The 14,630-nt window shown below is 35.0% G+C and overlaps 1 protein-coding gene across 11 annotated transcripts in view; it reads right to left on the bottom strand.

The window, feature by feature from the left end:
• The window catches only part of BTRC (beta-transducin repeat containing E3 ubiquitin protein ligase), a 150,420-nt gene that overhangs the window by 128,242 nt on the left and 7,548 nt on the right, over positions 1-14,630 (bottom strand). For 2 of the 11 annotated variants that reach the window (XM_072971781.1, XM_072971785.1), the window contains exon 2: positions 13,179-13,305. The exons of 8 other annotated variants lie outside the window; for them this stretch is intronic. Coding sequence is in view for 1 of the 3 variants with exons in the window: in XM_072971779.1 (XP_072827880.1) it covers positions 1,787-1,813 (27 nt within the window). In the remaining 2 variants the exon portion in view is untranslated. Of the gene's footprint in view, positions 1-1,786; positions 1,819-13,178; positions 13,306-14,630 lie in introns of those variants that run through there. One more of the 11 variants, XM_072971779.1, reaches the window with a different exon arrangement.

Here is a 14,630-nt window from a genome sequence, read left to right as displayed (position 1 = left end):
AGAAATTGTGAAATGGGGAGTGATGAGTATATACAATATTTTTTTCTTCCAAGAAAATAAAGTACCTGATCTTACAATTTAATTTATCACAAGCCAAGATGCAAACTAGTAAATCTCAAATGCACAACCTAATGATATTGCCCATTTTTAGACACCAATCTAAAAACCAGCACATTGGATTCTCATGTAAAAAAACTTCCATAGATTTACAAACTGGCTTAAAAACTTCTGTCCCAAGATAAGTTAGGAGAAAGGGAGGTCCAAATCCATGCACTGTCACATTATATAAGCAATTATAGTAGGCTACAATATATAAGCAATTATAGTAGGCTTTCATTTTCAGACACCTTTACAAAAAGTTAGTTACCTTGTTGAAGAAATCTTTGAAGTGTTTGCTGGGTATCTGAACCATTTACTAGTCTAAACTGTCTGATCCAAGTCACAAGTCACATATAACCTACTACTATTAAATAACAGCAGAAAGGGATGAGTATTTTACAAATCTTTCAAAACAAACAAAAAAACTCTTCTCTTCCATCTTTTCCTGCTTTTTAAGAAGTTTCTTCCCTATGCCTATGTGAAAGGACAGATTTTGGTTAGCCAAGCAAAATCAGGCATTATTTAAAGAGCCTATTTGTGAAAAACAACTTATTTATTTAAGCAAGACAACATTAACATTTGGACTTTGAAAATATTCAATGGATTACTTTAAAATGTCATAGTCAGTTAATATTCTCTCTCATAACTGACTTCTATTCACACCACAGTTTTCAACTGCAACAGAAGAACATTAAATATAAAAACGTCTACTAAAGAGCAAAAGGGCAATGGCACTCATGTACTCAGGTAGTGTTCAACTATTTGCAATTAAATGGGGAAGAAATATAGGAATTTCGACACCACAGTTTTTAGATCAATCCCTCAGTTTTATGGATATTTACAGCATGTGTCCAAGTCTTGCAGAATTCCACCTTCCTTCACCTCATTTGTAACATAAAATGCTCTTAAACCACTTCAATACATTGTTACTGAGACTTCTTTTACACAGTACCTACCAAACAGCGGATCAATACTCTAATACAGAGATGCCGATTCCATTACCACAAAAACCTGTGCAAATAGCCAGATGCTGAACAAAGAGCATGGCTTTCATCAGATTTATTCCTAACATGTCTCCACTCCACTGGGAAGAAATATTTTGCTATGGTGGACAAGTAGAATTTGGGAAAGAAATAATGGCATTTAAAATAATTAAGAAGCTTTGACTATAGAGGAAGTTTGAAGGATATAGTTAAAATAAATTCCAACTACAGGATGCTTATCATTTATCATCAGATCCATTTGTTCATCTGTAGTCACAATGCTGCAATTGATGCTTTACAAATTGCCATGACATTAGGTGTTTATTCAACACTTAAGACTAAAATCATACATAAAGAGGTTATGGAAAAGAAAGAAAGCACTAGGAAAGAAATACGGGGAAAGGGAAGAGGTGAAAATGAAAACATTCTATTGTTCTTTTAAAGCCATTTTCAGTTTCTGTGACTGTAACTTCTTTCTAAACTTGCTACCAAAAAAATCTTTATTCATAAGCTTTTCATATAGTTACTACATTTATCTTTCCATTCATACCATCATTATGATCTGAGGCAATAAAACTGAACTGAAATATAATTAGAAAGGACAGTGATCTGTCTACATGCAGTGGTACTAGCAACTTGTGGCACCTGAGGGATTTAACTTTTGTCTAAAACCAATTCTCCCTGTCGTTTCTTAGACTACTTACTTTCAATGGACTAAGGCTGCAATACATCCTTTCCAGACCAGCTTTAATCATTTTCACAACTATGGTTGCTATGACAACAGAATGTAGTGTATCTGTGCTGTTTTCATTTTCCCCATTTGAGTTACCATAACAACACAATCATTCTGCCTTTCTCCATTATGTAAGAACTTTCTTTTAGGACTGTATTCTTAAGGACACTGGATTTCCCTATGAAGAAAGTAATAGAATTTAAGTAATAATTTCATTTAAATTAATAAAAAATCCAATTTTAAAATCTTTTGAGGGAAGAATTATCTTGACAGTGACTTTCATCATACAAAAACAAAACAAATAACATTTAAAAAACAAAACAAAACCCTGATACCTGAAACCTGAAGACTGCCTACCATTAGTGGTGACTTATTTTTATACAGACTTCCCTAAGCAAAAGACAGTAATACCATTATGATTATGAGCAGTGGCAAAGTGTCCATTAATACCTGTCCCAAGAAGAACAATCAAGAATGAGTATAGTTCTATACCCCATACTTTGCTCTGGTAATCCAACATCATTTGTTAAGAATACCAGAGCTCAGAGTAGTGGGTTTTATACTAGGTAAACTCCATTTAAAAATCTTTACCTTTTACTCAAAGTTTCCCATGGCAGTAGAATCCTGAAGTTCATACAGTTCAAATTCTTTTATAGTATAAATTGAGTATTTATAAAAATTCACATTCACAGAAAAGACCAAAGAAAACTACTTATTGTTCTAAATCAGCAATACAAGATTTTCAAAATATTTTGGCTATTGAATCACCATATTCATCTATCACTAAGATTACCAGGTTAAAATATAAATATGTGGGGGGTTTTTAAAACATTTTTATTATTTTTTTCTTCTAGAAGTATAGTTGATTTACAATGTATTAGTTTTAGGTGTACAGAACAGTGATTCAGTTATATATATATTCTTTTTTTAGATTCTAAGTTACTACAAGATATTGAATATAGTTACCTGTGTTTTAAGACTATAGAGGAGAGGATCTGCAAATGTAAACAGCAAAAATAATGACTGGATCAATATCTTTTCTTTACAGTCTTTTCCATACAAGAAAATGAGGAACTCCAAGATAATGATAATGAAAATAAAGCAGCAGGAGCAAAAGGGTGGTTACATAACTTAGAGGAGGGGTTGAGAGAGGGGCAACAGCAACACAGAGTGTGTTGAAAGAAAAGGTGAGAAACTAGGATCTAATGAATTCCAATGCTAGGCAACCAAACTAGATCCTCACATGAAAATTAAACCAACAAACTGGGCTAAAATCATATACAAAATTCTCCTTTCCTTAGTATTGGTAGGGCACCTGAAGAAAATCCTCCTTCCTAAAAAGGCCTAAACTGAACTTCCTAAGCAATTGCTACCTTGCAATGACTTCAAAATTAACTGAAGCCAGTGGTCCTAGGCTGTAAGCAAGATGATACAATTTTATTATAGTGCAATAATGTGAATTCAGGTACCAATGCTGTTGGAATCATATGAGTCTCAAGACTGGATTTTTGTGAGGCACTTGGACAGGGCTAGTGAATTATGTGTACATGTGTGGCCTAGCATTCTTGGCAACAGCCATGAGTCACCCAGAACACCCCTTAAAAGAGAGCCTCTGGCCTCACCAGGGGAGTCTGCTGTGAACCAACATGCATTCAGATCCGTGCTATTGCTGTCATACCTGCTGGAACTCACTGGTTCAAACTACTATTCTTGCCCTGATCTGACATGTCTACTAACCACATACTCCATAGGAACTTGCAGGCTACTGGGACAAGCCCCTACCAACTCTTCTCAATAATGTGTTATACCCTGTCCAGAGTGGTAAGAATTTTAACCCCTACTCTTTGTGGCCTCTGGGGAGGGAAACTAAATGGTAAGAAGATGCAAAAGAGAAACATTTTTCGCTACACATATCCTTTTGTACTTCTTGAATTTTGTACTACGCTGCATGTTTTACATATTCAAAAATCAATATATTTAAAATAACTCCATATTTTGGTTTCTAGCAATAATTAACTTAAGTACCATATATCAAGGCTTATTATAAAGCTACATGAGTATGGCTGTATGGTACTGATAAAGGGATAAATAAATAGAACAATATATAGAATAATGAGTCCAAAACAGACCAATACATGTAAAGACATGATTTATGATGAAGAGAGCACTACAGATCAATGGAGAATATATATTCTTCCAAAAGATGATGCTGGGGGACACTGGAAATCCATATGGAGAAAAAATAAAATGGAATTCCTTCCTCAAAAATGCAAAAATCAATTCTAGAGAGACTAACGTTCCAAAAGTAAAAGGCAAAACTATCAAGCTTCTAGTAAAAACTGTGAGACTATTTTCATAAACTTAGAGAAAAGGCTTTTTTAAAACAAGTCACTGAAGCCCTAATTAACCACACATATCATACACACATCCTTCAATTCATCTATTAATCACATCCAGTGGAAGAAACACAAGCTCAATCACAAACAAAATAGAGTCAAAAAGGCACCAACTAGGATTTGACTAGGGAAATGTGGGCTCTAATCCAGGCTGTCATCAACTATAACCTTGAACAACTCACATGACCTCTTTTAGGTCTCAGTTTGCTCATTTTTAAAAGGAAGAAGTCATAGTCTATGATCTAAACAAGGTCTTTTGCCCAAAGTGTACTACTACCGATTACAAATGATCATGAACCACTATTTCTTGAATGAGCTAACTAGGCGGACAAATTTCCAGTGTTGATACTTTAAGAGAATGAAGAAAAAGAGAAAATGATGTTTTCCAGAACTGCAGAGTATAAATAACTAGACATGCTGACAGTGTTTAAGGTTGACCTTGATAGAAAGGAATATATTCCAAATGCTCCTAGATGTAAAGTGCACTTACTGGTGTAAACTGACCTTGCTAGGCATTTGCTCAGTCATACTATTTCTTTAATAAAACTGATAAAAGTAGAAAGAGCCTGGAAATATCAGTAGGATAGCAATCAAAGGATTTAAGTGTCTATCCATATAGCCCTGACAAGTAAAATTCCATCACCATAGACAGGGATAAATTGTGGCTGCTTGCCTGGGCAGCTAGAGGAACGAGAAAATTAAGAACAGGATGTTCCAGTAGGATTTTTGATAACCACCAGTCAAGTCATTTCCATACCATTTTTCCTGACACTACCAAATAAAATACTAAACATTTCATTAGCTTCTCAAAATGACATTTTATAATGAAGCTCAGATCTGACAGTCATACCCTTATTAACACAGTCATAACTAGTTACATTAAAATGATAATTATCAACAACAAAAGCTTTTAAAAAGTACATTATGTAACAACATTAAACTAGATCAAGGGTCTTAACCTAGGATCCGTGGATTGGATTCAAGGATCTCTGAACCTCTTGAAATCGGTATGTGCATGTGGGAGGGTATCTCATGACATACAAGAGATTTTCAGTGAAGTTCATGAATAAAAAAGGTTATGAAGCTTTGAATTAAATGATCCCTCCTGACCCTTAAAGTCCACACATATTCAGTGACATTTTAGTTAAAGCAAATAACTGACCCACTTATTAAAGAAGTAAAACTTTGTCTCCTTTTGATTCATCTCATGTTCTCTTAATCCAAGTCCAAAGTCAGTCCCACTTTAAAATGAAAAAAAATTAAACTTCATGGCTTCAATTAAGCATTTTTTTTAAAAAAGCATTTAAAAATTCATTTAAAAAAATCAGTTCAATACTGACCTCCAATTTCAAAACCTCAAATTTTAACTACAATATATTCTATTTCTCAATAAGAAAGAGAATTTCTTCTTTGGTCTTTTCCACCAGGCATCACTCTTTCTAGGTTCTGGGTACATTTCCAGGTCAATTGAAAACAAGATCTTACTCTTACTGTTTTACATAATTAATTGGGACTGTTAATCCAAAGTCATCAATCTCTGAGCCTTTGAAAAAGCTGTTAGTCAAATCCTAGTCTGGACAAAACTTGGTGACTAATTTCCACTCCTGCCTCATAAGTACATACTTAAAACACACACACACAAAACTTACTAATGAGAACTATAATTTACCACCAACTACTCATAAGAAATTATAGTTCTACTGACTGGCAAGTAATTGCAAAAGCAGATCAGTTTAGCTGCATAAAATAAATATCCACCTGCACGTACTAGCACTAATCAGGGCGTGAAATTAAACTTTTTATTCAGAAGGAAATAACTGCTTCAAGGCTGCGATTCAGTCTGGGAAGCAAATATTAAGGTCACCCTTTTCTTTCTGATGTTTATGGTATTTCTAATAGAGGAAGAAAGAGAAGAAGGCTGAACGGCCAAATTCTGTAGAAGCAAAAAAAAAAAAAAAACTCTATGATGTAATCAATATGCCGCTTGCTTTACTAATTGACAGACTTAACAGAACCACGTTGCTGAAATATATGCAGGGATCACTTAAGTCCTCAAAGCCCCAAAATGACCACTATGGACATCTAATTTGGTCAAAACGGACTAGTGCTTCATTAAGTGAAGTAAAGAAAATTACAACAAATATAAATGTGACACTAAGTTTTAAAGTAGCCTATAGCCATTTTCATTACAACACAATTTTGGATTAGCCAGGTTAATGAGATCCTATTCAATAATTTAGTCAACTCCCACAATTTTTCCAACATTTATCAATATCAATTAATACAAACTTCAACTTATGCCACTCTACTATATCCACACTACTCTCATGTACCAAGAAAGTAAACAAGTAAAGAAACAAAAAAAAAAAAGCCCAAATAATTATGAGCAAAATATTGCCTTGAAAGGCCTAGAGAAGCCACATGAGTCTCAAAGTGCGATCCTAGAACCAGCATTATCTGGAGACTAGTTAGAAATACAAATTTTCAGGCTCCACCCTAGACCTACCAAATGGAAAACACAGCCCTCCAGGAACTTCTGATGCAGTTTTTACCACCACAAACCTTGAAAAACTGAACTCAATTCTTCAAGCAGCTTTAGCACTGTCTTTCACAAAAAATTATAAAGTATATGACTTCCAAATTACAATGTAAAAAACTACATTTTAACTAGTGTAAGTTCAAAAACAAAAATAAAAGAAAATAAAAATGATAAAGTCTACACAATGCCTCTCCAAAATAGGAAACAGTCACCACTTCAAAGTCAAGGAGGGAAAAAAAAAACACTTAGAACTGCCTAAAAATAAATGGGCTGATTTTAGAACTACTAGAGAACAATCATCATCAGTGGATGCAAAACTACTGAGAGAAACAATGTTAGGAAACAAGGTATTTACAGTTTCCAGGTTTCACTTCACTGAGCACCTATTAATTCCAAATATACCTTTACAATGGAGATGTCTGGTGAGCACAATTTTAATAAAATAAACAGTATCACCAATAAAGGAACAAATTGACCTGATGTAGTTTCTGATGTAATACACTGAGAAAGAAACTACAACATATATTCCTGCCAAAATTTTTTAACCTGAATCTAATCATGGAGAAACAATCAGACAAATCCAAATGAGAGACATTCTGTAAAACTAGCCTGGACTCTTCAAAAATGTCAATTTCAAGAATAAAAAGACTAGGGAACTCATAAATTAAAAGAGATTAAAGAGACATAACTATATGTAACATGTGATTGGATTGTGAATTTAAAACAAGGAGGCTGTAAAGGACATTACTGGGACAACTGGGGAAATCTGGCTGTAAACTATATATTGAAAGACTATTGAATAAAGTATATGCTGAAGCAGAGGTAAAATATCATGATGTCTGCAACTTGCAAATGATTTAGAAAGAAAAACATAGCTACAGAGAGAGAAAAAAATCAAATGTGGCAAATACTAACAACTGGCCAGGTGAGGAGTATATGAGTGATCATTATGCTTTTCTCACAATTTTTCTGTAGATTTAAAAAACGATTGATACCATCACTCCCCTCTTTAAAACCGTATTTCTCCAACCATATTGAGATAGGATGGAAGAGGGCAGGGCACAGCCACTCAAGGAATGACAGCAATTTAACACCAAAATGGTCAAAGATTCACCAAAATGGTGGAAGATTCACATCCTACTTCGCCTTAAGGATTAAGAGGTTTACCTTCTAGTAGACCTTGAGCTTCATTATATGCTCATTGTAACAGCATGATCAAATAACATGCCCGCAGGTGCCATGATAGCCCCAAGGCTAACCGCAAAAGGCCAAAGAATTGTAGTGGCCCAATCCCTAGGAATCCCAGCCCCTTCCCCAGGGCAGTTGGATTAATCCCACCTGTAGGCGTGTGAAGCTACTGAGACCATAAAAAGTGACACCACCATGCCTAGTGGCCCTTTGCACTCTCTCCCCTTTGGAGACAGCCCACACTCTGTCTATGGAGTGTGTACCTACTTTTACTTTAACCTGAGCACCCAATTTCCACACCTCTATCCTTGCCTTTCTCTTGCCTTATACTCTATGCAGTACGTATTTCTCTAAATAAATCTACCTTAACTCAATGGTGGCTCACACTTGAATTCTTTCCTGCGCGAAGCCAAGGACCCACACTTGGCAGGGCACGTCCCAGGGGCTCAACCAAGACCTGGGACTCGGCCCTCCTCACGTCCCAAGTGTTTTCCTGCATCAGTATGATTCTAAGGAAGTAAGTTAACCTCTCTATGCCTCAGTTTCCACACTTGTAAATCAGGGATAATGACAATGCATACCTAATAAGGTGAGAGGATTAAATGAATTAACATATGTTGAGTGCCTAGAATCCTGCATTGTGCATACTGACCTATCAGTGTTTTCTGCCATTATTGTTGTTGTTATTTTATTATTATTCTTGACCACAACCCAAGGTCAGAGAAAGAAAAGAAATATAGTTTGGATGTTCACAGTCCTATATAACTTCCAAAACATTTTCACTCAGTCCATACAACAGCTCTTTGAAGTAGGAAGAGTATTATTATGGTTGCTTTCTAGATGAGGACAATGGGACTCTGAGAGGTTAAGTAACTTGTCCAATGTTTTCTGACTTCTAGAAAGTAGTGTAAGTGGAATGAGAACTAGGTCTTGTTTTCACTACAGCACAATATAAACTTTGCATCCCAATCTAAACTGATTACAAGGTACTTCAAAGAAAACATACTAAGAAGACAGGTAGAACTCCTGTAATATCAGTTAGAGACAAAAGAAGTTATCACTAGTCCATCCAGCAAAACAGATGTCACTTTACAGAGCTTTGATATTTTTCTTAAATACCCTTGAAAACAAGGATCAAAAAATATGAACTCTTATAAAAAGGGATTTATTGTATTTTTATAGCTTATTACATACCTTGTAACAATCATTTTCTTAAATGTGAAGTGTCAGTTTTATTTTTGGTCCCTTTTTTCCTGGCTATTTACAAGCTTTGTAAGAATCGTTCCTTAATTAAGTCTGAACATAGTTATATAAATGGATTCCTGGAAATAAAACGTTCAGACTTAAGAAATGATTGTTACAGAGACTGTAACAGGCCGTAAAAAAAGAATGCCACTTTAAACAAAGATTTCTCATTTTAATTAAAAAGATAATCATCAGAACATTCGTACACTTAACAGAACCATTTAAAGAAGAGCTTCTTTGGAAAAAAAAATGCAGTATCTTATGTAGGCTTCTGAGTATAATTTGTAATGTATCAAATCAAAGTCTCAGTTAATCCTCAGTATGAATTCTTATATACTGTACCTACAATTTAATGATACACTGAAAGAGTTCCAAATAAGATAAACATCATTTCTAATTATTTTTAACAGTAACACTTTTGAAAGATGTTTTTCCATATTAGTAAAACAATTTAAGAATACTTAAACACTTTTTAACATGACCACATATAAACATATCAAGGATTGCACAGTTTATTGATGCAGTTGGTATGTGTAAGTAAAGGGACTACATCCAGAAGACTACCATGTAATCAAAGATGACACATACCTGCATAAAAGGAGTTTCCAGCAGGGGGTTGGAGGGGAGGGTATATAGCTCAGAGGTACAGTGCATGCACAAGGTCCTGGGTTCAATCCCCAGTACCTGTTAAAAAATAAATAAATCTAATTCCCCCTGCCCCCCCCCGCTGAAAAATAAACAAATAAAAAGGAGTTTCTATTCTCAAACTCTGATAAAAGTTGAAGCAACCATTCTTATTTTCAAAATGTCAGACCTAGATATGATTGGAAGGTGTGAAAAACCTTTAGAAGCATGATTTGATAAGGTAGGATTTTTGATTAATTCATTTGACTAATTTTTATGTTGTCCATTTTAACCCAAATCACGTAAAATTTGTAAAGTCAGGCAACATTCCAAGAGGAATGAAGCAGATATTATAAGCTGTCATTATAATTAACAGTAATTTGAAAAACAGATGCATCAATGTTCCTCTACTTTAGCCACCATTTCTAAATTACACTAAACACTAAACCTGAGTCTATTTCTGTAGTAGTATTACTGGAAACTGCTTCCAACTGGACTATATTTTCCCAGAGAAACAATTTATAATCTGGAGGCTATTTCCTAACTGAAGACTTGGTATCAAAGAAAAGTACTGACATACCTAATAACATCAAAACAAAGATTCAATAACTATAAACCTCTATGGTTATTAAAAATAAGGAAATTACATTCCAGCTTCAAAAAGGGAGAGTAACACACCAATGATCAGTAAGTATTGTTCAAAGTGTAAAAAACTTAACTCTTCCATATTTACTCATTAAACTAATTTGACCTCAAGCTAATAACCAACTAAAATAAACAATAAACATTTAATTAGCAATCATTTGGAGGGGGAGGGCATAGCTCAAGTGGTAGAGTACATGCTTAGTATACATGAGGTCCTGGGTTCAATCCCCAGTACTTCCTCTAAAAATAAAGAAACCTAATTACCTCCTCCCCCAAATAAAATAAATAATACAATAATAAAGGAGTTTAAAAAAAAAAAAGCAATCATTTGGTCTGCTTCTTACAACAGACTTCTGCTTCGGATGATTCAGAAAGAAGTAGAAGGGTGCCAAACAAATATATTACTCAAGGCAATGCCCTCTTTTCCTCTAACTACATTGTTTCCCTGAATAAGCAAGTTATTCAAAATTATACCACTGATCAGGAATAGGTCAGTAAGTGTTGATCATGATCATGATGACCATGAGGGTTTCTCACTTACTTTGCTTTGTTTTTAAAAAAAAATTTATAGAGTGATCAGATATTTTCTTTTTCATTTGCCTATCTTCTCAGTTTAAAAGCCACAAGTAAGGCCAAAGGCCACCAGAAAAAAAAAAAAAATTCTCTTAAGCCACTCTCCCATTCTGTCACAGGCTTACTTTAAACTTTGTGACTAGGTTTCAAAGTACCCCTCACTTCACTGAAAAACCATGAAAATTTCTTACTTTCACAAAATTCTTTTAAAAATATGTATAAAAAGTCTTTCATAGAATGTTACATTTAAGTTACATCATTCTGATAACAACTCTTCTGATTCTTCTGATGAAGATTAGCTTTTGTAATTGACTCCAACAGATAAAGCCACCAAGAACTGAGGCATGCATTAGGGAAATACAAATCAAAAGCACAATTAAGATACTACTGTATACCTATTGGAATGGCTGAAATAAAATCTGTTAACAATTCCAAGTGCTAGAAGGATGCAGAAATAGAACTGTCATACACTGCCTGTGGTAATGCAAACTGGTACAGCCACTCTGGATAACAGTTTGACAGTTTCTTATAAATATATACTTACCATATGACCAACAATTCCCCTCCTGGATATTTACCCCAGAGAAATGAAAAATTTATGTTCACACAAAATCTATACACAAGGGTTTATAGCACCTCTATTTATAATCACCAAAAACCTGAAACAACACAAATGTCTTTAAACAGATGGATAAACAAAATGTGATACAATCCATACAATGGAATACTACTAAGGAATAAAAAGGAATGAACTACTGATACATGCAACAACTTGGATGAAACATTGCAGAGACATTATGTTGAGTGAAAGAAGTCAACAGCAAAAGATTATATATTATATGATTCCATTAAATGATATTCTCAAAAAGATAAAACTAAAGTGAGGGAGAATAGATCACAGTTCCCAGAAGTAAGAGAGATGAGGAGATAGTAGAAGGGAGACAGAAGGCGGGTGATGGAACTGTTCTGTATCCTGACGGTGGTGGTTACATGACTCTATGTATATGAATCTACGTGTGTTAAAATTCTGAGACCTGTACACTAAAAAAAGTTAATTTTACTAAATATTAATTAAAAAAAAAAGGACTACGACCAAAATCATGAACACAACAGACATGAATAAATACATATTTAAACAGTAAAATGGAATGGGGTGGAATGCCTATTCGATAAACCTTGGGAGTCTGTATGAATTATTCTGCATTAGAGTTTTGTTGTAGAAGTATCACCACCAACATATCCTTATGGCCTAGAAAACCCCTTCACATTTACCTCATTAAATTGTATCAAATTACATCTTCCTCTATTTTAAAGATGCTATGGCTGATAGTGCTTATAATCCAAGGGATAGAGATAAACTTTTTCAGACAGAATTGCTCACTACGCAGAAAGCCTGTGGCTTTGTGCCTCTCACCTGAGGTCAGCCTGAGGAACTTACTCAGTCTATGTAACTGTACCAGAGACTAATCTTTCATCATAAACTTCCCTACCATTCAGTTATGCCTGTTGCTTTAAGCAACACTGCAATGAGTCCTTAAAATTCTTTCTTCATTTCTTGACATTACCTCTACTTAAGAGCACTATAAAACATCTGCTGAGGTAGTCTGTTGTCATTTATTTTCACATATGTGATAGGGTCACAGAATATTAACAATAAAAGTATTATTAGAACTATCCACAATCTTTTCATAGCACCAGGAGGGACTACCAGTTTATTGTGATGTGATTTCAACATACCTAGAGTGGCCACATTTGGGGATGTTATTATTCTACTAGATATACCTCTTATAAATGGCATTATCTTACTTATTTTTCTGCCCTATAGTTCCCTAATTTCTCCAGATGCAAACAGCACCCAGAAGTAAATTCTCTTTCGAAATCAACTTACTACTAATCAGTTGGCATTCAAAGAGATTCCAAGCCTCTGTCATGAGGTTTGTCCCATTTTGCTTACACTTTTTTTTCCAGCTTTATTGATACAATTGGCACAGCATCGTGCAAGTGAAAGGTGTACAACATGTAGATTTAATACACTTATAAACTGCAAAATGATTGCCAACTGCCTCCACTCTTGATTCCAGTTAACTCTGCTTCCTGCTACGTTACCTGTGTACAAGTTTTGGTCTTACACTCTGGTTCTAGCCACTACTTACCCTACTCTCTTCTCTGTTGGTACACTGGCCTGGCCACAGTGGTCAAGACACTTTATCAAAGTGTGATCTGAGAAGTATCTCCATCAGAAACTCTGAGACGCTTTTTAAACATGCAGATTCTTGAGGCCTACCAAATTAAGTGGAGGGAAAAGGAACTGAGAATCTGCACATGTTAATGTGCTCTCCAAATAATTCTTATGCATAATGAAGTAGTTACTAGTACAGTGGGCACTTATGAGTAGGTTGAATGAATAAATGAATTCCTTAGCTCCTTGTTGGATATTCCAATTCATTTTTGAGCCCAAACTGAAATGGGAGCCTTGCCATCTGCTTTCATTGATGCTGTCTGCCTATCTGGACCTCCTCAGAATATCTGCACCCAGACTCCATGTCACTATTTTCCTCCTCAAGGTACATCCTGCCCTTGCTAAAATTCCCGGAGTCCCCAAATCTAGTTGGATTGCCAAAGATACCACGTTCCATCTGCCTAGCTAAATTTCCTTTCCTCAACTCCTAGCTACACCCAAGCACTTGACCTGCCTCAGTTAGCATGGAAAGCCTCTTGTAGCTTTGTGCCTCCTTATCTGGCTGATTTTGATAAAACATTGTCCCCAGTACAATAGACAGTGATTATGAAATTACTCAAAAGCCAAAGGTAATGTTTAGATGAATCCTGATCATTCTATCACATAGGAATTTGAGTAAAGATGGTAAGAAGAATCTGAGATGGTTCACTCTATATGCAGATAAATCTTTCTTTTCTAACCTCTTATTATGAATACTTTTTAATATACAGAATGTATAGAATAGTATATAATGAATCTCCATCACCCAACTTTCCACCTTCCAAATCCCAAATATTACATCATTTTGCCCATTTTTATCTATATGAATACATCTTAAATTTAGTCTCCTATAATCAAGGTGTCAGCAGGGCTGTGTTTTGTTCTGGAGGCTCTAGCTGGTCCTTTCCAGCTTCTAGAGGCTATTCACATACCTTGGCTTATGACTCTTCCCTCATCTTCAAAATCAGTAACAGAGGATTGAGTTCTCACATGGCATCATCCGACCTCCTCTTCAGCCTCCACATGTATTGTTCCTTTGTAATTACACTGGGGCCAATCTAGATTATCCAAGAAAATCTCCCTATTTTAAACTCAGCTGATTAGCAACCAAATTTCATCTGTTAACTTAATTCCCCTTTGCCATTTAATTTAACATATATTCACAGGTTCTTGGGATTAGAGTGGCTATCTTGGATGAGGAGGGCATTATTCTACCTACCTTAGAGTTTCCTTTATTCTGAGATTACATCTTTTCTAGTTCTATGGCACTAAAGAGCTCCTTTTTTTGTTTGTTTACAAAATGATGGTCTTAACAGTGGTGATTCTTTTTTGTAGGGGAAAAAAAACTTGCTAACCCTATAAATCCTGTGTAAGTAAGATAAAACCT

This window comes from Vicugna pacos, chromosome 11, assembly GCF_048564905.1.
Source record: "Vicugna pacos chromosome 11, VicPac4, whole genome shotgun sequence".
Lineage (NCBI taxonomy): Eukaryota > Metazoa > Chordata > Mammalia > Artiodactyla > Camelidae > Vicugna > Vicugna pacos.
Note: the sequence above shows the minus strand (reverse complement) of the source record. Positions and strands in the feature narration are given on the sequence as shown.